Raw genomic sequence first — 22,547 nt, 5'->3', positions numbered from 1 at the left:
GGTTTAAAGCACAAAATTTTGGGAGAGTAGGAACTATACTATTAATCACTTAGGTTTATATGTGACTAAAATTTCCATAACTGAAATGTTGAAGGTTCTGTATATATATAAAATTGGAAAATTTGTGCACAGACTTAGGATGTTTGTTCTAGGGAGTGGTACTTTTTCTACCTTAATATTCTACATATGTGCAAATTGACTCACTTAACAGTTGCTATGGGATGAAGTCTAATTTTGTGCGTATTAAATGTGATCATAACATATATAGTTATATGTCTTTTGTTAGAAAGAAATAAAATGAATGGACTGTATGGTATGTGAATTATATCTCAAAGCTATTACCAAAAAAAAAAAATACAATATGATTATATGACAGCAAATGATGATGATGATGTTTTTGATAGGTGTACACTAACATTGTGGAGAAGGGAGTTGGCTACCTAGAGATATAATTTCTGTAAACTTATTGTTCTTAAGTTATTCAAATAATTTTATGGGTACTGTCGAAGTTTTATCTTTACTAGAGGTTTTTATAACCTATGTCAGATTGAATTTATGTGATACAGTTTTTAAGAGGTAATGATGTAGTTCTAAGAACTTGTACTTCAGCATCAGGCAGGTCTAGGTTCAAGTCATAAGACCTTAAACAAGTTATTTAATCTCTCTGAGCGTTAGTTTCATCATTTGTTAGGTGAGACTAAAAATGCAGACACTTCAGAAGGGTTTTCATTACTGCTGGAGTGTGTGCTCTCGTGCTCACTTGACTCCTCGCTCCCTCCCCCTCCTTCTCTCTCTCCCTATCGCTCTCTCTCCCTTTTTGCTCTCTCTTTCTATATGTGTATATATATATTATATATATATATATATATATATATATATAATACATATATATGAAATACTTAGGATAGTACTTAGCAAATGGAGGGGGTGTCAGTAATTATTAACTCTTAGTGTAGCATTATAGTATTGAAAATAATGACTGCTTGTTTGCTTTTCTGTGCTGGAAACATTTTGAAATAAAATAATTGTAAAATTTCCTAAGGACGTTTGTTAAGAAGACTTCTTTTGGATATGATAACAATCCTTTTCTCTCTTTTTTTCCCCACTCTTTGGGAAAATTACAAAAACTTTACAGAAGGGAGCCTTATCATTTACATATTAAATGAGTTTATATAAATGTTTGTATCTTTACATGTATTTAGTAAGTGATTTATTAAAATATTTATAATGGGCCCAATTAAAAACTTTTTTAAAATTTTGTGTCCTGGTTTGATTAAATGGGTTTGTTTTTTTTTTAAAGATTTTATTTATTTATTTTTTCTCCCCAAAGCCCCAGTAGATAGTTGTATGTCATAGCTGCACATCCCTCCAGCTGCTGTACGTGGGACGCGGCCCCAGCGCGGCCGGAGAAGAGCGTGTCGGTGCGCGCCCGGGATCCGAACCCAGGTCACCAGCAGCAGAGCGCGTGCACCCAACTGCCAAGCCACGGGGCCAGCCCGATTAAATGGGTTTTAGATTTCTCCTGTAGAATTGAGAATCTTTAAAATATATCAAATAAGATTTATTACAGGATATTTCCCTCCTTTCTACAACCTCTGAAGAAGAGATACTTATTCAGTGGGTATTGATGTTTTGTTTTTACTCAGAAAATAAGGCTTGACATTCACTTTTAGATTAAATCTAAGGCATTTACTTTTAAAATTGTGTTTTTAGGGCAAATGGTATCATCGGAGGCAAGCTGTAAAAGAATTGCATAGTACATTGATACGTCTTTTAAATGAATTGCTGCCATGGGAACCAAAGTTAATGAAAGCTTTTCAAAGAAACAGGTAATTCCAGCTTTATAATCTGTTTTACTTAATTTAGGGCTCTTAATTTATGATTATGGGAAGATGTCCTGGACTCATATAGTAGTTTTCCATTGATTTGTAATTCAACAGGTATTTTTGAGAGCCCACTGTGTGCAAGGCACTTCCTAAGCCTTTAAAAAGTAGTGTTGGTTAAACAAAACCCATATTCTGTGGCTTACATTCTCTTTTTTTTCCCCTGACTTTTTTTCCTTGTGGTAAAATGCACAAACAAAATTTATCATTTTCACCAGTTTTAAGTGTACAGTTCAGTGGTATTAAATACATTCATAATGTTGTGTTGTTATCACCCCATCTATCTCCAGAACTGTTTTCATCTTGTAAAACTGAAACTATATACCTATTAAATGATAATTCCCCATTCCTCCCTCCCTCTAGCCCCTGGCAACTACCACTCTACTTTCTGTCTCTATGATTTTGACTACTCTAAGTACCTCATATAATATACAATATTTGTCTTTTTGTGACTGGCTTATTTTACTTAGCATAACGTTCTCAAGGTTCATCTGTGTTACAGCATATGTCAGAATTTCCTTCCTTTTTAAGGCTGATTAATATTCCATTGTATGCATATACCACATTTTGCTTATCCATTCATCTGTCAATGGACACTTATGTTGTTTCCAAGTTTTAGCTATGATGAATAATGCTGCTATGAACATAGTACACGTATCTCTTCAAGACTCTGCTTTCAGTTCTCTTGGTTATATACCCAGAAGTGGAATTGCTGGATCATAGGGTAATTCTATTTTAATTTTTTGAGGAACCACCACACTGTTTTCCCCAGTGACTGTACAATTTTACATTTCCCACCAGCAGTGCACAGGATTTCAATTCCTCCACATCCTTACCAACATTTGTTATTTTCTGTTTTTTTGATAGTAGCCATCCTAATGAGTATGAGATGGTATATAATTGTAGTTTTGATTAGCATTTCCTAATGATTAGTGACATTGAGTATCTTTTCATGTGCTTATTGGCCATTTGTATATCTTTGGAGAAATGCCTCTTCAAGTCCTTTGCCCATTTTTGAATCAGCTTGTTTGTTTTTTTGTTGTTGAATTTTAGAAATTCTCTCTATATTCTGGCTATTAATCCCTTATCAGATATATGATTTGCAAATATTTTCTCCCATTCTGTGGGTTACCTTTTAACTTTGTTGATAGTGCCTTTACTGCACAAAATGTTTAAATTTTCATGAAGTCCAATTTGTCTATTTTTTCTTTTGTTGCCTGTGCCTTTAGTGTTATGTCTAAGAAATCATTGCCAAATTCAATGTCATGAGGCTTTTGCCCTATGTTTTCTTCTAAGAATTTTATAGTTTCGGCTCTTACATATAGGTCTTTGATCCATTTTGAGTTAACTTTTTTTTTTTTTTTTTTTTTTTTGCTGAGGAAGATTAACCCTGAGCTAACAACCATGCCAGTCTTCCTCAGTTTTGTATGTGGGTTGCCACCACAGCATGGCTCATGAGTGGTATAGGTCCACGCCTAGGATCTGAACCCACAAACCTGGGCTGCCGAAGTGGAGCGCACCAAACTTAACCACTACACCACAGGGCCAGCCCTGAGTTAACTTTTATATAGGGTGTTAGGTAAAGATCTAACTTCATTCTTTTGCATGTGGATATCCAGTTTTCCCAGCACCAGTTGTTGAAAAGACTGTCCTCTCCTCATTGAATGGTCTTGGCACCCTTGTAAAAAAATCATTTGACCATATACAGGAGGGTTTATTTCTGGGCTCTCTATTCAATTCCACTGGTCTGTATGTCTGTCTTGATGCCAGTACCACACTGTTTTGATTACTCTACCTTTGTCTTAAGTTTTGAAATCAGGAACTGTGAGTATTCCAGCTTTGTTTTTCTTTTTCAAGATTGCTTTGGCTATTAGGAGTCCCTTGAGATCCCATATGAATTTTACGATGGGTTTTTCTATTTCTGCAAGAAACATCATCGAAATTTTGATAGGGATTGCATTGAATCTGTAGATCACTTTAATTAGTATCAACGTCTTAAAAATATTAAGTCTTCCAATCCATGAACATGGGATGTGTTTCCATTGATGTCTTCTTTATTTTCTTCCTTCGATGTTTTGTAGTTTTCATTGTACAAGTCTTTCACATCTTTGATTAACTCATAAGTATTTTATTCTTTTTTATGCTATTATAAATGGAATTGTTTTATTAATTTCCTTTTCAGATGGATCATTGTTAATGTATAGAAATGCAACTGATTTTTGTGTGGTGACTTTGTTTCCTGCTACTTGGCTGAATTCATTTATTAATTCCAACAAGTTTTTTGTGGAATCTTTACGGTTTTCTACATATAAGATCATATCATCTGCGAACAGAGTAATTTTACTTCTTTCTTTCCAATTTGGAAGCAGTTTTATTTCTTTTTCTTGCCTAATTGCTCTGGCTAGAACTTCCAGTACTGTGTTGAATAGAGGTAGCAAAAGCGAGCATCCTTGCCTTGTTCCTGATCTTACAGGAAAAGCTTTTCAGTCTTTGACCATCGAGTATGATGTTTGCTGTGGGTTTTTCATGTATGATTTTTCTTATGTTGAGCAGTTTCCTTCTGTTTCTAGTTTGTTGAATGTTTTTATCATGAAAGGATATTGAATTTTGTCAAATACTTTTCCTGTGAAAAATGAAACAATCGTGTGGTTTCTTTCCTTCATTCTGTTAATTGATTTTCATATGCTGAACCTTCCTTGCATTCCAGGAATAAATCCTATTTGTCCATGTTGTATAATCCTTTTAATATGCTGCTGAATTCAATTTGCTTGTATTTTGTTGAGAATTTTTACATCAGTGTTTATAAGAGATATTGGTCTGTAGTTTTCTTATGGTGTTTTTATCAGGCTTTGGCATCAGGATAATGCTGGCCTCAGAGAATAAGTTAGGAAGTGTTTCCTCCTTTTCAGTTTTTTGGAGAAGTTTGAAAAGGATTGATGTTAGTTCTTCTTTAAATGTTTGGTAGAATTAACCAGTGAAGCCATCAGGTCCAGAGCTTTTCTTTGTTGGGAGATTTTTTGAATACTGATTCAGTCTGCTTACTAGTTATAGGTCTTTTGAGATTTCGATTTCTTCATGATTTAGTCTTGTTAGATTTTGTGTTTCTAGGAATTTGTCCATTTCATCTAGGTTATCCAATTTGTTTCCATACAATTGTTCCTAGTACTCTTATAATTCTTTTAATTTCTGTAGAATCCATAGTAATGACCCCACTTTCATTTCTGCTTTTAGTAATTTGAATCTTCTCTTTTTTCTTAGTCTATCTAGCTAAAGGTTTGTCAATTTTGTTAATCCTTTCAAAGAACAAACTTTTGGTTCATTGATTTTTCTCTATTTTTTTATTTTCTATTTCATTTATCTCTAACTTAGTCTTTATTATTTCTGTCCTTCCGCTAGCTTTGGGTTTAGTTTGTTGTTCTTTTTCTGACTCCTTAAATTATAAAGTTGGGTTGTTGATTTGAGATCTGTCTTGTTTTTTAATGTAAGTATTTATAGCTATAAATTCCCCCCTTAGAGCTGCTTTCACTGTGTCCGGTAAGTTTTGGTATGTTACAGTATCATTTCCATTCATGTATAAGTATTTTCTAATTTCCGTTGTAGGGATTTCTTCTTTGATTCATTGGTTGTTTCAGAATGTGTTAATTTCCACAAATTTGTGAATTTTCCAGTTTTCCTTCTGTTACTGATTTCTAACTTCATCTGTGGCTTACATTTCTAATGGAGGAAACAGACACACTCAAATGTCAGATGGTGATAAGTGCTGTGGAGAGAAATAAAGCAGGGTAAGGGGAATAGGAAATACCTCGTTTGGACAGGTTGATGATTGATCTTTTATCAGGGGGTCGAGGAAAGCTTCCCTGATGAGTTACTGTTTGAACAGAGACCTGAAGGAGATGAGGGAGAGAGGCATGTGGAGATCTGAGGGAAAAGATGAGGCAGAAGCCCTAAGTTTGGAAGCATGTTTAGCATTTAGAGGAAACGCAAAGGGGCAAGTGTAACCAGAGCTGAGGGAGTGAGGAGGAAAGTGGTAAGAGTCAAGAGTCAGAGAAGTATAGGGAAAGCTATCCAGGTCATGTAGGTCTTCAAGGACTTTGGTTTTTACTCTGACTGAAATGAGAAGCCATTGAAGGTTTTTAAGCAGAGGTGGAATATGATGTGATCTGACTTATGTTTTAAAGCACTCACTCTGCCTGCGATGCTGAGGTTAGTGTAGTGGGTCAAAGATAAAAGCAGGGAAATCAGTTGCACTATAGCAATAATCCAGGCAAAAAATGATAGTAGCTCGAACCAGGATAGTAGCAGTGCAGATGTCAAGGAGTGGTTGGATTCTGGATATATCTTGAAAGTAGAATTGGTAGAATTTGCTTAAGGTTTGGATATGGAGTGTCAGAAAAAATGAGGAATAAAAAGATGATGCCTATTATTTTTGGTCTACACAACTGGAATAATGGAATTTCCATTAGCTGAGATAGGGGAAATCAAAGGAGTAGCAGGTTTGGGGAGGAGTGGGGATCTAAGAGTTTAGATTTCAACATGTTAAGTTTGATATGCTTTTTAGACATCTAATTGGAATTACTGAGGAGGCAGTTTAGTATATGAGTCCCAGTTCAAGGGAGTAATCCAGGCTGGAGGTATAAATTTGGGAATTGTCAGGATATAGATTATATTTAAGCTATGAAACTGGTAGAAATCACCTAGTATGTGAGCATAAATAAAGAAGAAGAGAGACTGAAGCTGGGGTATTCCAACATTTAGAGGTGGTGGAGATGAGTAGGTCTCAGCAAAAGAGACTAAGGCATGTACAGTAAGATAGGATAACCAAGAAGAAAGAGTGGTGTCTTGGAAACCAGGTAAAGGAAATGTTTCAAAAAGGAGGGCCGCTCATGGTGGATTGAGGAAGGTGAGGTCTGAGAATTCATTATTGAATTTGGCAACATGGAGATCATTGATGACCTTGAAGAGCTGTGTTGGTAGAGAAGTGGGTAAAAGTCTTAGGATTCTGTTCAAGAGAATTAGGGGAGAGGAATTGAAGTTTTGCTATGAAGTGGAACAGAGACATAGGGCACTACTTCGAAGGAAAAGTTGGAGTCAAGAGAGGGTGCATTGTTTCTTGTTGTTTGTTTTTATTAATGGAAGAAATATGTTTGTATACTGGTAGAAATGATCTAATCGGCAGAAATGGACTCAGGCAAAGTAAAGGACATTTGGTAGAGTGATATCCTTGAATAGGTGAGAGAGGATGCATAAGTGGAGGGATTAGCTTAGATAGGAAGATGGAGAATATGAGTACACATGAAGGTGTTAAGATGCAGATGAGGTGTGAGCATGTGAAAGTTCTTGTCTGATTGCTTCCATATTCCCTGAACTGAGAAATAAAGTTATTAGCTGAGACTCCAAAGGGAAGAACTTCATACTACCCCCATGTAGGTATTTCTAAAAGGAAATTAATTTTACAGTTTTCCTTTGGTAATCCATTCTGGTATCTTAGAGCCCTCATCTGTTCCCTGAAACCCTTAAGCAATAATTTAAAACATAAATAAATTGAGAGTAATTATTAACTAACATTTCTTGAATATTGGTGTGCCGTACATACTATGAGATAAGTAGTATTATTATCCCCATTGTACGGAAAAGTAAACTAATGCTTAAAAAGTTTAAGGAACTTGCCCGAAGTCTTAAAACTGTTAAGTGACAGAGGGGAGACTTAAACTCCAATATGCACGAATAAGAATTTGTAGCAAAAATAAATTGGAGAATGTATATTCAGATTTTCTTTTTTAAACAAACAAAAAATAAACTAAGGATAAAGTTGAGGGTAGAATAGAGAAACTCAGTTGAAAGCATAAGGAATAATAAAAGACCTCTAAAATACCGTGTGATCATTTGGAAATGTTTCCATCTCTCCATGGTTTCATAGGAACATAGCTATTGTTTGTATGTGAAAAGGGTCTCTGAAAGATCACTTTTTAGCTGTGTTTCCTTATGCTTATTAAAAATATATTTCTAATGAGACTCAAAGGTTTAGATATGATTACTCTCAGGATTAAGTGATGGATTTTTTTGTTTTACTTTCTGTATAATAGTCAAAAATAATGATACTGTTTCTTAGAATTTCTTGATTAATGTTTTTAAATGACCTTTTAACTATATTATAATCAGTAATTTTAAGACTATCTCAAATCTATTTCTGTCAGTGCAGCTAGAAAAAAAATAACCTTTCTCCCATTTAATAGGTCTAACAGCAGCCTTTAGAAAGACAAATAAGTGGTATGTTCATATACTTTATTCTGAATTTGCAGATATAATCTTTTCAGTTTCTTATGCCTACAACCTGGGTTTTGTCTTCTTGAATGATAATCATTGTCAAGACTGAACTAAGCATCTTAGACACACTTGAGATTAAAACATAGTTTTTAGTGACTTAATTGAAAATATTCCGGGGCCAGCCCGGTGGCGCAAACGGTTAAGTGCTCATGCTCCACTGTGGCAGCCCGGGCTTTGCCGGTTTGGATCCTGGGCGCGCACCGACGCACCGCTTGGCAAGCCATGCTGTGGCGGCGTCCCATATAAAGTGGAGAAAGATGGTCATGGATGTTAGCCCACGGCCAGTCTTCCTCAGCAAAAAGAGGAGGATTGGCAGATGTTAGCTCAGGGTGAATCTTCCTCACAAAAAAAAAAAAAAAAGAAAGAAAATACTTCAATATATAGTTTAAAATGTTAAAGTTAGTTTAGTTTCCAAGAGTTTAATAAACATGTATTGTTTGTTATATCGGGCACTTTATTTCAGGAGCCGCCTAAAGAAAGACTATGATGATTTCAGAAGACAGCCTGATCATGATAAATTTACTAGAGAACTATGGACTACGGAAGAAGGTGAAGGAGATCCTGGAAAAGAGTCTCCTAGAGTAGAATTTAGTAAGTCTATAGACTCAACGGAATCTCTAGATATCCTGGAGAAAGATCACTTTGATTCAGGTAGGCATTAAAACTTTCTTTAAATCAACACTAAAAGCACAAAGAGAAGTTTTAGTATCTTTTGTGGAAATAAAGGATAATCTTGTTAATGAAGTATATTGATTGGGGAAATCCAGTATGTTTTGAAGGTGTACTATATCCTTATAAACGTTTCTTTAGAGTCATTATTACATTTCTAGGAGTCCCTGAAGCCAATGCCTGACTCCAAACCGGTAGGTATGTCATTGCTCATTACAGACCACACATCCTTGATCTATAATTCCTTTGAAGTAGGTTCATCCTCTTCTTTTTATTATTACTATTTTTGAAGCACTATTTCTGATATTTGCTTTAGATGGAACTTGGCAAGTCCCTAACACTGTCACGATTTTTTTATGAGGAATGACAAAGGTTGATGGCCTAATGAGACCAGAGACATCATTCTAATAAGGAGGCTGGATTAGATTATCTGTAGTTAATTTCAACTCATATTATATTATTCTGCAAATCTAGTTAAATAACTTTCTTTAGTTATATAAGAAGTTAGTATGATAATTTGTGGTTAGAAATGTATTAACCTGTTGTTTTCCATGTCTTTGGTGAATTGAAAAAGAGTAACTTATCATCATCCAGTTTGACCAGATATGAACATAAATTTTTTACTGTAGGAATAAACACCAGAAAGAGCTGGACATTTTTAATCTTTTACAGTTTGTAAAAATAGAGGAGAAGGAAGAACCATCTCACTTTGATTTCAAGATTTCCCTATCTAGAAGAAGAGAAGTAGACTAGATTCCTTTCCAAATTCCTTTCTAAATTCTGAACCCTAATTGCTGGCTTGAGTATCTCTTTAAAAGATGTAGCATTTCCTTTTGCACTTGTATTGGCAGCAGAATTTCATCAAAAGTAATTTTCTCAATAATAGGTTGTTTTGGGGAATGGTTATGATATCAAGATTACCGTGTCAGGGCCGGCCCTGTGGCTTGGTGGTTGGGTGCGCGCGCTGCGATGCTGGTGGCCCGGGTTCGGATCCCGGGTGTGCATCGAGGCACCACTTCTCCGTTCATCCTGAGGCCGAGTCCCGCATGCAGCAACTAGAAGGATGTGCAGCTACGACATACAACTATCCACTGGGGCTTTGGGGGGAAAAAATAAAATAAATAAAATCTTTAAAAAAAAAAAAAAAAAAACATTACCGTGTCAGAGGTCACCTTACCTTAATTTTCATCAGTGGTGCTGAGACTTTTGCATCACTGCAGAGAAGATTTCTTTATAATTTGTCAGTTTAAAGATTGACTTTCTTTTTTATAATTGGTCTTATTGCTATTCAGTTGCTGTTTTATATAAACAAAATGCTTGGTTTTTTTTCAGATGATATGAAATTGTCAGAAATAGATCTTCCTATGGCCAGAAGCAAGTTCTTGAAAAAGGAATTGCCTTCTAAAGATGGACTGAAGACACTGCCTAAAACACTTAAACGACAGTCCAAACAAACTAGTTATCTGGATGATAGCACAAAAGAGCTTTCCCCAAGGAAGAAATCAAAGTTAAGCACAAATGAGACAACAGTTCAGAATGTAGGTGATATGCAGATTGACTGTTTAAATGAATCAAAGCATACAGAGCCACTGTGTTCAGAGTCATTTGCCTCAGTGGATTCAACACCAGTGTCTACTCTCCAGAAAGGGACCAAACCCATTCAGGCCTTGCTTGCCAAGAATATTGGGAACAAAGTGACCTTAACAAATCAACTGCCCCCTTCCACAGGTAGAAGTGCTCCTGCTGTGGAAAAGCCAGCTATATCTCCTCCAGAAGCAAGCCCTATAAAGCCAGCATTGACCAGCCACACCAGTACAAAGGGTCCTTTACAGATGGTATACAAAATGCCTTGTGGCCAGTGGTTGCCCATAGATCTTCATAACAGCTCTGTAAAGATTCAGATGCAACCTGTGCTGGATTCTAACACAGGAGAAAAAATCATGCAGCAGGTTCTCATTCTGCCTAAGAATTTTGTGATTCAGCACAAGGAAGGGAAAGCAGTTGCAAAAGAAATACTGCCACTTCAACAAAAAGGTACAGAACAACATTGTTCATCTTTCCCGCAGACAGCAAGTGTAAACTCTTCTTTAGCCTCAGTTCTTGTCAACTCAGCGGGAAGCGTTTCTACCCATGTACCTAATACAGTTTTCAGCAAGACGATTACACCTTTGTCAAATGTGAATAGTGCTAGACCACAGCCTTTGTCTCCTGTAACTTCCATAAGTAATTTATTAACACCACCAGTTAAGACTAGCCAGAGTGAAGCAGGAAAAGTCAAGAATGCAGTTTCAGCAGCCACATTCCCCCAGCCCATTGCTTCACCCACCATTTCCTCAACAGTTCAGCCTCTGTTATCAGCAGCGACACTAAGTGGATCTGCAAATTCTGGTAGTTCCCTCAACTGTTTTGCACGACAAACTGCTGATTGTTCTGAAGCAAAGCAAGAACTGAAAACTGTATGTATAAGAGATTCACAGTCAATTCTTGTTAGGACACGAGGTGGAAACACTGGAGTTGTAAAAGTACAGACCAATCCAGATCAAAATTCACCCAACAGTTTATCTTCAGGTTCAGTTTTCACTTTTGCTCCTCAGCTTCAGGCATTTCTGGTGCCAAAATCAACAACTTCTTCATCTTCTGCTTTTTCACCAGTAGCTGGAACGACTGCTACTTCTAGTCTCCCACCTTTTGGCCAAACACCGACTTCTGTTTCCATTCCAGCTGGCTTTAATCCGTCTGTCGGGAAAAATCTCAAACTTACGTTAGGCCAACCTTCCTGCAGTGGTAATTTGGGCCACATGATAGATAAAACTTCACACACACCCCTTTCTCCCTTAAAGTCCTCTGTTTCTTCTAGCACTCTACTATCATCAACAGTAAATAGTTCAGTAAGTGTAATTAGCATATCAACAGGAAATTTTGGACAAACCAGTGCAAATATTCATACTCCCACTAAACAGCAACAAGTAGATTATATCACAAAAAGTTACCCTGTTACAAGATCAGAAGCAACAGTGGCAACAAATGGAGATGTGATCAGTGGGACTCCAGTTCAGAAACTTATGCTAGTGTCGGCTCCATCTATTCTTTCTTCTGGCAGTGGAACCGCCATTAATATGACACCCACACCAACAACTACAGGTGTTTCTGCCCAGAAATTAGTTTTTATTAATGCTCCAATTCCCAGTGGCACTTCAACCCCAACTATTGTGGCAGAACCATTAAAACAAACTCTTCCTCCTCCCTTGAATAAAACATATGTTAAGACTCCAGAGCAACCTCAGATAGTACTAATTCCATCTACAGTGGGAGCACCAATAAAAATAAATTCGTCACCAACTGTGTCTCAGATAAAAGATGTGAAAATTGGACTAAACATAGGTCAAGCAATTGTAAATACTTCAGGCAGTGTGTCAGCTATACCATCAATTAACATACTGCAAAATGTAACCCCAAAAGGAGAAGAAAAAAGTACCAAGGGCTATGTTTTGCCATTGTCAACAAGTGGTAATTCAGTTCCAGTAAGCTCAAATTTTGTGAGTCAAAATATTACTCCTGTTAATGAATCAGTGGTTTCTGCAGCAAGAGCAGTAAACATGTTTTCAGTAACAGGGGCAAATGTATCTTTGGGTTCTCTTTCAGTGACCTCAACCTCTGCTTCAGTTGGGACAAGACCTCCTGTTTTAGTCAGTGGAAATGATACCTCTTCAAGAATTATGCCTATTTTGTCAAATAGACTTTGCACAGCAAATCTCGGAAACACTGTGGCTATATCAACTGTGAAAACAGGACATCTTGCATCATCTGTTCTGATTTCAACTACACAACCAACAGTGTCTCCGAAATGTTTAACATCAGCTTTGCAAATCCCTGTTACTGTTGCCTTGCCTACACCTGTGACTGTATCCCCTCAAATAATCAACACAGTTCCACAAGTGGCAACAGTACCAGGAGCCACACGTTCTGTATCTCTTTGTAAAAGACAGTCTCGGACTTCTGTCCAGTTTCAGTCACCAGGGATTTCAAATACAGTGCCAACAAATATAAACACAAATAAACCTCAGACTGAATTGCCATCCCTTTCACCAAGTCCAGGTAAAATAATTAATATTTCCAATTTTGCTTCTCTGCCAAACCAGCAAATGTCCCCTGCTTTAGTAAAATCAACCCCCAGTTGTAGTTCTGCTCCAGGTGGCTCTGCCATTCACACTGCTACAGCACCATCAAATGTGACTATGGGTCAGTTTAGTGAACCTTGTATTCAGCAAAAAATAGTCATCAACACCAGTACACCTTTGGCACCTGGTACTCAGATCATGATTAATGGAACTCGGTTTATTGTTCCACCGCAAGGTCTTGGAGCTGGCAGCCATGTTCTCCTTATAGCTGCTAATCCAAAATATGGACTTCCGTTAGTTCCTAACAGTGGCCAAGGCATTCAGCCTGCACCAGTAGATAACCCTGCCCAGAAGAACACACTAACATCCGATAATTCCTTAAGTGGGCAACCTGTAAAACATTCTCTAAGAAACTCGACAAAAATTGTAAACTCTCTTGGGAATGCAAGTTCTCTACCCACAGTGCATACAACACCACAAATCGTAGACACAACTGCTAAAGTTTCTGTTCCACCTCCAACACCAACGGTGTCATTGACTTCAGTAATTAAGTCTCCTCCAGCTGCTCTTTTGGCTAAGACATCTTTGGTTTCTGCCATTTGCTCTAGTAATCCTCCAGTGCCGAGTAGCACTTCAGTATTTCATTTAGACACATCAGTCAAAAAATTACTGGTTAGCCCAGAAGGAGCCATTTTGAATACCATAAATACTCCAGCATCTAAGGTTTCTTCACTCTCTTCATCTCTCTCTCAAATTGTTGTATCTGCCAGTCGAAATCCTGCCTCTGTCTTCCCTGCCTTTCAGTCATCTGGCTTAGAGAAGCCTGACACAGCTGCATCTTGAATTTAGACTAAACGAGCCAGTTTTTAAATAATGGGGCATTGTTTCGACTCCCATAAAAATTTTAACTGTTTATTATACTGTTGAAAACATACTATACATAGTTTTGTGTGTGTGTGTTTTAATGTATATTTTCATTAGCTTGCAGCAAGGCTTTGTTTTCTTGGGGAGGGGAAAATCTGTTCCATTTCACTCATTGCTATAAATATGTTTTCAAAGATTGTGTAAAATAGACAGACAGGATTTACCTGTCTGTATAATATAAATTGAACAAAGTCAAGTTTGACTAGTTTGGAGTAAGCTAGCCTTTTGCACACTTGCATTGACACATTTCTTCTTGAATTTGGACTATTGCAGCACATATCTACGATATGGTATTCTGTGTCATTAGTGAAATCTTATTTTTGTTTCTGTAAAAAATATATATATATATTTATGCATTGTGAAAATGCAGTCCATGGTGTAAAATTGTACATATTCCTAAATCCCTAACAACCTGTACCAAACTATATGTACAAAGAACTATGCTGTCTTATTTATGTTTTGTTTACATAATGTATAGTTTTTTAAGTATTTTAGTAATTTTGGACCAGTGAACTGTTAGCAACAATGCAGAAGAATCTGCATGTAATAAACTGAGTTGCTGTATTTCTTTGTTTGAATACCATTTTTAAAGTGTGTTCTTGTCTGTTGAAAGAGTATGTGATATAAAATGAAGACAGTCTTTTACAAAAAGGAATTAAGGCTGGGAAATTTGAATTAATAATAGCTAGCATTTGTACAAGGTTTTACAGTTTGCAAACTTTACTGTCACATATCTCATTTGATTTTCACAGTACTCTTGAGAGGTTAAGTAGTGTGTCCAAGGTCATATTACGCGGCTAGTGGGTGGTAGAACCAGTATTTGAACCTGGTGCTTTAAATCCTTTTTTCATAATTTTACATTACTTCTGTTATACAATTTCACTCTAGATTTCATTGTTTTAACTTTTTTTAATTAATCCACCACCAAATTGTACACTGACCAAATTAAGTAATCATCTTTCAGGCCAATGTATTTGGTCTCTGTTTATATACCCCAAATATGTTCTCTTAAACTTTTTATTTTTAAATAATTTTAGGTTCACAGGAAGCTGCAGTGATAGTACAGAGAGTCCCGTGTACCCTTTACCTAGTTTCCCCAATACATCTATTTTTATGTTGAGGTGTTGGTTCATAGTGCCTGATTTTCCAAAATGATATTTAAAAACATGGCTTTTTTTTTTTTTAGTTTAGAATAACAAGTGAATGTGGACACCTTCAATTATTTATAAGTACTCTTTGCTATTTTTGTTTGTTTTTTTCAATTACAGAGCAATTACTTAAATTCCATTGTGAAACAATTTTTATGGGTCAGCTTATTCTCAGGGTTTGACTTTGGTATTTCAGAATACACCTCATTTTAAATAAAAGATAGATTTTATACTTATTGGATCTTTATATCCATTATCTTATTTGGGATACTGATTGTGTACTCATCCGCATTCCATTTATAATAATATTGTTAAACCGCATCACATGGAGTTATAGTCTGGGGTTGAAAATGGTAGGGAAGAGTAGGCCTAAAGACTTCCTTTGAAACTACATTGAAATTTATTAGTTATCAAAGTGGAGAGGGCATTGAGGGTATTCCTGGAAAGTTGCTAAAGGTTCTCAAAAACCTATATTTATGCTCTAAGACAGAACCTTTACCAATCATGTTTATGCTCTACTTTGTAGTCACCCTCCCCCTTTCCCTGTCAGCTTAGAAAGACCTTGGATTTCAAGAGGAAGTGGGTGATGTTTGAAGTGCGTAGCATTGTACGTAGGTGGTGCTCAATAAATAAATGTATTTACATACTCAACTTTTAAAAGAAAATAACCTGAAACTATTTGTCTTTTGTCTGAAAGGAATTCTTTAAGCCACTTCCAGAAACTAATTTACTGAATTACCTATGGCCCAGCTTTAATCCCAGTGAAGGACATAAGCTAATCATTAACCACTAATTCTTTTCTAACTCCTAAATCCAAAATCCTAATATGACCTTCAAAGCTCTGTGTGATCTGGTGAACCTTTTAGAGTGAAGCTGCCCCCCCACCCCCACCACCTCCCTGGTTTCTTAAAAGGCTCTTCAGTCTGTTTCTGCTTACCTCTCCAGCTTCCTTTCAACCTACTTTCCCCCTTGCTCACTGTACTCTAGTTTTCTTTTAGTTCTTAGAAAGTTCAAGACACCTCAAGTTCTTTCCGGATGTTCTCTGACTTAATGTTCCATTACAGGTTCTCATTACATATTACATAACTCCCTCTCCTTACTGTACCTCAGCTATCATCATGATATTACAGTCACTCATAGATTAAGGACATAGTGCTTCGCAACTGTAATAAAATTATTTGTATACAATTACTTAATGCCTGTCATTCTTCTTAAAGAGAGACTTAGTCGTCTTCATCATTGTCATCCCAGCAACTGGCACACAATAGACATTTAATATGTATTTGTTGAATAAATGAATGAAAAATCTAGGTAGCTTCTTATAGTATTTTAGATCTAGTTTACTTTTTAAAACTAATAGGCCCATTTTTTTAGTAGAAATTTGACTAAATTAATGGATTTGTATAATCAAAAAGCCAAATTATTTTTCCTTTGCCTCCATTTTGGTAGGTCATGTGGATTTCTGAGATCTTGGCCAAAGAGTACAAAGTCAGATTCCTCAGTTCTTTGTGTTCAGTGTTATTAAGTATTCTTTAAAGGTCGTCTATAAAGGCCTTCATGTAAAGGAAGAAGAGTCACCACAGTGCTACGTGAAAGGCTTCATGGTACTAGAAGGTTATGTTTCCACACTTAGTTTAGAATTAAGCCATTTGGATGTCTATATTCAGCATCATTTTAAATGCTAAGTTAAAACATGCTGAAATACCATACCTCCTTCTGATGTGTTAACTCTTCTTTCCTCCCATTTCCTATGGTTTTTCCTCCACAAAAAAAATCAATTTTCCTTTGTGATAGTAAAAAAAAATAGTATACATATTGTATATATAATATGTAAATATATATATAATATTCAATGGTTATTTAGATCCTTGCTTCCATTCCAAGCCTCCAATTTTATTGGTGTATTTAATAATTAATTGACATCAATAGTTTTATGATTAAGGCAGTGATGGCTACAATATGTAAACTAGGATAAGTGAAAATGTTTACTTGATCCAGTATACCATTGACTTAAAGCAGAGAGTGAATTTAGAAATCTTTAATATTAAAAGCTTGAGAATGTGGCAAGTTCTGAAAATGATCTAAGAAATTTGATGGAGAGCTTAGTTATCCAAAATAATACTGTACCATAACATAGAGATGATACACAATTTACCTTAAGTCATTTCAGAAGTTGTTTTGCCATCACCTGAGCCTGAAGCCTCATTGTCGCCACAATGCTGTCATCTGCCCCATGTATTTTTACTTATTTATTCAACAAGCGTTTACTCTGCACACCATGGTGCTGATGCTGTCTTGTTTACTAATAAGAAAGCTGAAGGGGCATGACATAGTTCAGGTTCTTATAGTTTAACCTGGAGACAAAAAATTGTGTAAGAAACTTCTATAGTTAAAAAGCAATATATGAAGAAGTGCTAGAGAATCAAAAATGTGTGTTTTATGTATGTAATCTTCAATATCATTCTTAAAGTAATTATCAATGTAAATTGAAAGCATAATCATCATAAATTCAAAGAGGTGTAAATTCATTCTACACATTTTTTGAGAACCATGTAAGACAGAACATGTAGGAACAACATAGATGAGTAAAATCACATCCCTGTCCTCAACACAAGAAACAATAAAAATAGTTAAAAGTAAATGTCGGAGGAATAAAGAACTCCAAGAGTTAAGTGGGGAAATGCCAGAAGAGGTTCTACATAAGAGGTGGCATTTGTGCTGGGACTGAAAAGTATATTTAGAACTGGGCCTGCAAAGACTCAGTCTTAGAAAAGCACAAGGAAGTTAACAATACTAGATTGTATATTTGAAAGTTGCTGAGAGAGTAGATCTTAAAATATCCTTATCACAAGAGAAAAAAAGTGTAATTGTGTGACAATGGATGTTAACTTACTGTGGTAATCACTTTGCAATATATATATATCAAATCATGTTGTACACCTAAAACAAATACAATGTTATATGTCAATTATATCTCAATTCAAAAAAAAGCACAAGGAGCGTATAGGAAACAGAGCGATTGAGTTTGAAGGGAATATTATGGGTTAAGGGACTAATGGGGAATGATTAACAGATGGGTTGGGAGACCGGCCCAGTGGCATAGCAGTTAAGTTCTCGTGCTTGCTTCAGCGGCCCAGAGTTCACAGGTTTGGATCCCAGGTGCAGACCTACGCACTGCTTATCAAAGCCATGCTGTGACAGCGTCCTATATAAAGTAGAGGAAAATGGGCACGGTCGTTAGCCCTGGGCTGATCTTCCTCAACAAAAGAGAGGAGGATTGGCAACAGATGTTAGCTCAGGGCTAATCTTCCTCAAAAAAAAAGAAATGGGTGGGTGATAGGGGCCTGAAAACTATTCTGAAAGTAATTGGGGAGCTGCTGAAGGTTTTGAAGCAAAGGTAGTAACATTCGTATGTAAGATGAAGATCGTTACATTACCTTGCAGAATTGCTGTGAGGATTAGATGTGATAATTTATGTAAAACACATGGCCCAATGCCTGCCCTATGGTAAATGTTTAATAAATAGTAGCTACTGTCATTCACCTGACTAGAGACAGGGAGGCCCATTAGGAAGTTACCAGGTGGGTCAAGCAGGTAGTATGAAGACCTGTTATCTGGCAGTAATGGTAGCAACAGAGAGGTGAGAAAAAGAGAAATTATTTAAATTGGGAAGGATAAAGGGATTTTTTTCCAGGGAAAGCTTTTATTTTGAGTGCGTAAAATTTAGAAACGTTTAAACAGCAAAGACTATCATGAACAAAGTGTTACCTCCCCTAAATTAATCTATGAATTTAGTGCTAAACTAATAAAATACTAATGGGTTTTGTTGGGGGTGTTTTCCATTCTGTTTGGGGTTTTGTTTTTGGTGGGGTTCTTGTTTTATATTGTTTTTAGACTAGAATTTATTGAGATAAATATCAAGTTGTTTTTAAATTTTCTTCTAATAGTTCATAGCATATATAAATGGTCTTTATTGATTTAAATGTCTCTTCCTGATCATACAAAAATTCAATTATGGCTTAATTGTAATAGTTGACCATTTAGTTCAATCTAAATACAATACTTAATATGGATCTAATTCTAGATGGTCTAATGAAATGGTCTAATATCCATAAGAATTTTATTAAAACCGTCTAGATTCACAAAACACTATCTTAGGAAGTTAATTCTATTAAATTTCAATTTGAGCAAATGTAGCATCAATGAAGTAAAAACAGTTAAGTTGAAAAGAAATTGATCTAAATTATTTTTAAAGAGTAAACACAGATGTCCTGCTGTGAATGTTGAGGAGTTGGCTGCTATAAACCTAAATCAAACCTGCTGGTGACCCAGATGCTTGAGCCCTTACAGCTTAACCCTCCTCCTTCCTTGGGGACCTGATGATTCAGGGAGTACGCTGATACTCTCCAGCCTCTGCCTAGGGCTGCATGTGGAACAGTGGACACCACTTGGGAGAAGCTGGAATTTAAACATCTTTAGTCAGTTTTGTCTGTATGATTATTTTCTTTCCCTAGCTCAGCGAGCTTTCTCTTAGCCAGGCTGCCAAACAACTCGCTTGAGCTTTTTTCTCATGGGAGACAATCCAGGTTTGATAAAAGGAAGTGCTTCTTTCCAACTTTCTCAAGGCCATCTTCCTATAGGAGCTGTGCTTCTGATGTCTATGGCTAATGTTTTCATACACTTTAGGAAGTTTTTTCTGGATTTGTAAGCAATAAATTCCCTCATTGATTTTTTGCAAATTTGCGTTACACGTTCTTGGTATAGTTCAGACAGTATTTGAAGTTTTAGCTGAAGTTTTTGAATCTTACCTTCAAACTGTATTTTCAGACTGCAAAGATGTTTATTCAGTTTGGAGACCATTCATTTGAACTGTAAGTGATTTGTTCATTTAATTTTCTTCACTTTTTAAGTAGTCCTGTTTGTCTCCTTCAAGCCTTTTTGAGGAAACATTTAACAACATCAATGTATTTCTTCAAATTAACTTCTAGTTGACAGTCTAGGGATTCTCAATTTTCTGCTTTGCTCTTTGTCTACTTTCAGGTTGCCATCATCTGTGTAATCTTCTCTAAAGAAAGCAAGTATACTTATCTTGAGTATAGTTTCAGAGATTTACATGGGCTGTCTTTATCATTTAAAGCTTCTTTCATTCATGTTTTCAAGTCGTCACGCATTTTTTTCTGTTTCTTCATTTCCCACACTTTTTCTTCCACCTTGCAGCTTCTTGGAATAGCAGTTTTAGGCTTTCTTAAAAATGAATGTTTTCATCCAAACCATCCATGGTTTCCCTCTGAAGTTGTTCTGCATTATTCTAAGATGCTTTTAAGATGTTTTGACATTAGTCACTTGAGATTGAGGGATTTTGATGCATCTTCGAGTGACTGTGTCTGTCCTTAAAGTCAAGCCATGAAATGAAAGTTTGGGGGGCTCACTTTTGTTCTTTTTGGAAAAGGTTTACAATATTCCCAAGTGATGAGTGGACCTGTCCAGATAAGTGCTGCCAAACTCAGTGTTTGTAACTTCAGAGGGTTGGTCTCCACTGGAGGTAATTTGAGGGTTTCATTGGTTTGCGTCATCAGTCTAATCTTCTCACTGACTTTAACCCAGCCAGAAAAATCTTTTGACTAGCTCTTTTTCCCTTAAAGTATGCCTGCTCTTTACTGTAAAGACAATCAGAGAGGCCATATCAGAATCTCCTAGGGAAATCTGTAGAGATTTGGGCATTGTCTCAAGCATCAGACAACACCATCTGTTGGCTGGTGAGGAGCGGAAGGAGGAAGGAAGACCAGGTTCTATCAAACAGAGCTCTCTAACTTTGCTCTGCTCACAGCACAAATAGAAAGCGGTATTATTTGTCCACTGCATTTGGGCAACTAGAAAATGAATGCAACCAGAGGAGACCAGCCATGGACTCTGACCACTCTAGTCCTGATCTGATCCTGCAGGAAACCCCGGAAATAAAAGTAGTGCCATGCCATTACCCGTTCTCTGCCCATGAGCATGTCAGGGCATAATGGCAGTAGGAGACGCCTGTGTCCACATCCCTGGGTGAGGCTCATTCTTCTGAGTTCGATTCTCCTTCGGCAGCAGGGAAGCCTGATCCTGCCTGCAAAGGTCACAGGGATCTCCCTCCGCTGAAGGCTCCCAACTGGTTTGTGTTTGGTCTGTCCGGGTGGGCAGGGGTAGAGCACTGAAGGGCCTCAACAAAGGTATTAACTAACAGCCCTGGATTTCAGTATCAGATTTGGCAGTGTGACAGTTCACAGATTTTCTGTGGGGCCAATTTGTCCCCCTTCAATCCAAAGATTTCTGGATGAGGGAAACTTTCCTCCAGTGGTTCCTCAGTGACCCAGGCTCCTTCCATCATGTGACCTGCCATCTTCAGCTCATGGCTCCCAAGGTTGTCCTGCAATTGGTCTCCAATTCAGGGAGTCATTTTCAAAAGTGTGGCTGCCTCTGTGAAGGGAGTAGATCCTTCTTTTGGCTGAATCTGACACCTTCTGTTCCTTTAAATAAAATAAATCTCACTCTCCTAGTTTCTCTCTGGCAGACTTAGCCCAAGACTCCTTGTCCATCACCTGGGACAATGCCTAGGGGGACTCTGTGAAGAGAGTCTTTTTCCATAGGGAAAAGAGAGAACTCACAGCAGATGACGGTCTGGAGATCTTGGAGGGGTCCAGGGCTCACGCCACAGGTTTTTCTGTAAATGTGGAGGATTGAGGCTCAGACTAGGCCTTGCAATGAGGAGAGGAGCTGGCCAAATGCCTGATGAAGTTTACTTTGTTTAGAATTCATTTATTTGTGAAGGGGAGGGAGATGGCTTGTTTTAAGTGGTAAAACTGGACAGAATCAGGAAGGGTAGGGAGGTATTTTAGTATTTTGTTGAATGACATGTTTTTTCAATGTGTGTAATAAGTCTCTTTATTCAGTGTTTTTTCTCTTCAGTGCAGTTTTGTCTTTTGTAGAAAATGATGCAGTTATGCTACACTGGTTTTTCCAATGACGCAAGACGATTTTAGGTGGTTTACTGACTCAGCATTAAATAACACTGAGTCACATAGTGAGAAAGTCATTTCTTTCCTTTGCAAGCCTTTTAATTATATTAAAAGCTTTTCTCTGATTCTTGCTAATCTCCCACTTTAGTAAAGAGAGCAAGTCTCAGGTTGACAGCCTTCTGTGACCATCAGTATCTTCCTAGGTTTTAATAAAAATAGTTCATTTTCCTTATCTTCATTTTTATAGTTATCCTCTACTTATGGAAAATGATACTGATTTTCTATTTAGGGGAGTGATATAAATATAAGCCAAAAATTTTTTTAAATGCGCTGACTGTAAGAAAAACATTAAATAATATTATAGGTGATATGTAGATGTCAACCAAAAAAAATTATAATGTTGCTATGCAAATAATAACACCATTCCAGAATCTCTGATCATTTATAATTTCTTCTATATATTCTCTTGAGAGGGATTTGGGAGCGCAA

The 22,547-nt window shown here is 36.7% G+C and overlaps 1 protein-coding gene across 5 annotated transcripts in view; it reads left to right on the top strand.

The window, feature by feature from the left end:
• The window catches only part of BRD10 (bromodomain containing 10), an 88,977-nt gene extending 74,495 nt beyond the window's left edge, over window positions 1-14,482 (top strand). For all 5 annotated transcript variants that reach the window (XM_087444558.1, XM_014792454.2, XM_004436815.3 and 2 more), the window contains 3 exons: window positions 1,714-1,829; window positions 8,671-8,858; window positions 10,209-14,482. In XM_087444558.1, coding sequence (XP_087300684.1) covers window positions 1,714-1,829; window positions 8,671-8,858; window positions 10,209-13,837 — 3,933 coding nt within the window. In that variant the 3' untranslated portion in view covers window positions 13,838-14,482. The remainder of the gene's footprint in view (window positions 1-1,713; window positions 1,830-8,670; window positions 8,859-10,208) is intronic.
• The last annotated feature ends 8,065 nt before the right edge of the window (window positions 14,483-22,547 follow it).

Source organism: Ceratotherium simum, chromosome 20, assembly GCF_057802395.1.
Source record: "Ceratotherium simum simum isolate JZ-2026a chromosome 20, ASM5780239v1, whole genome shotgun sequence".
NCBI lineage: Eukaryota > Metazoa > Chordata > Mammalia > Perissodactyla > Rhinocerotidae > Ceratotherium > Ceratotherium simum.
This window is presented reverse-complemented; position numbering and strand designations above follow the sequence as displayed.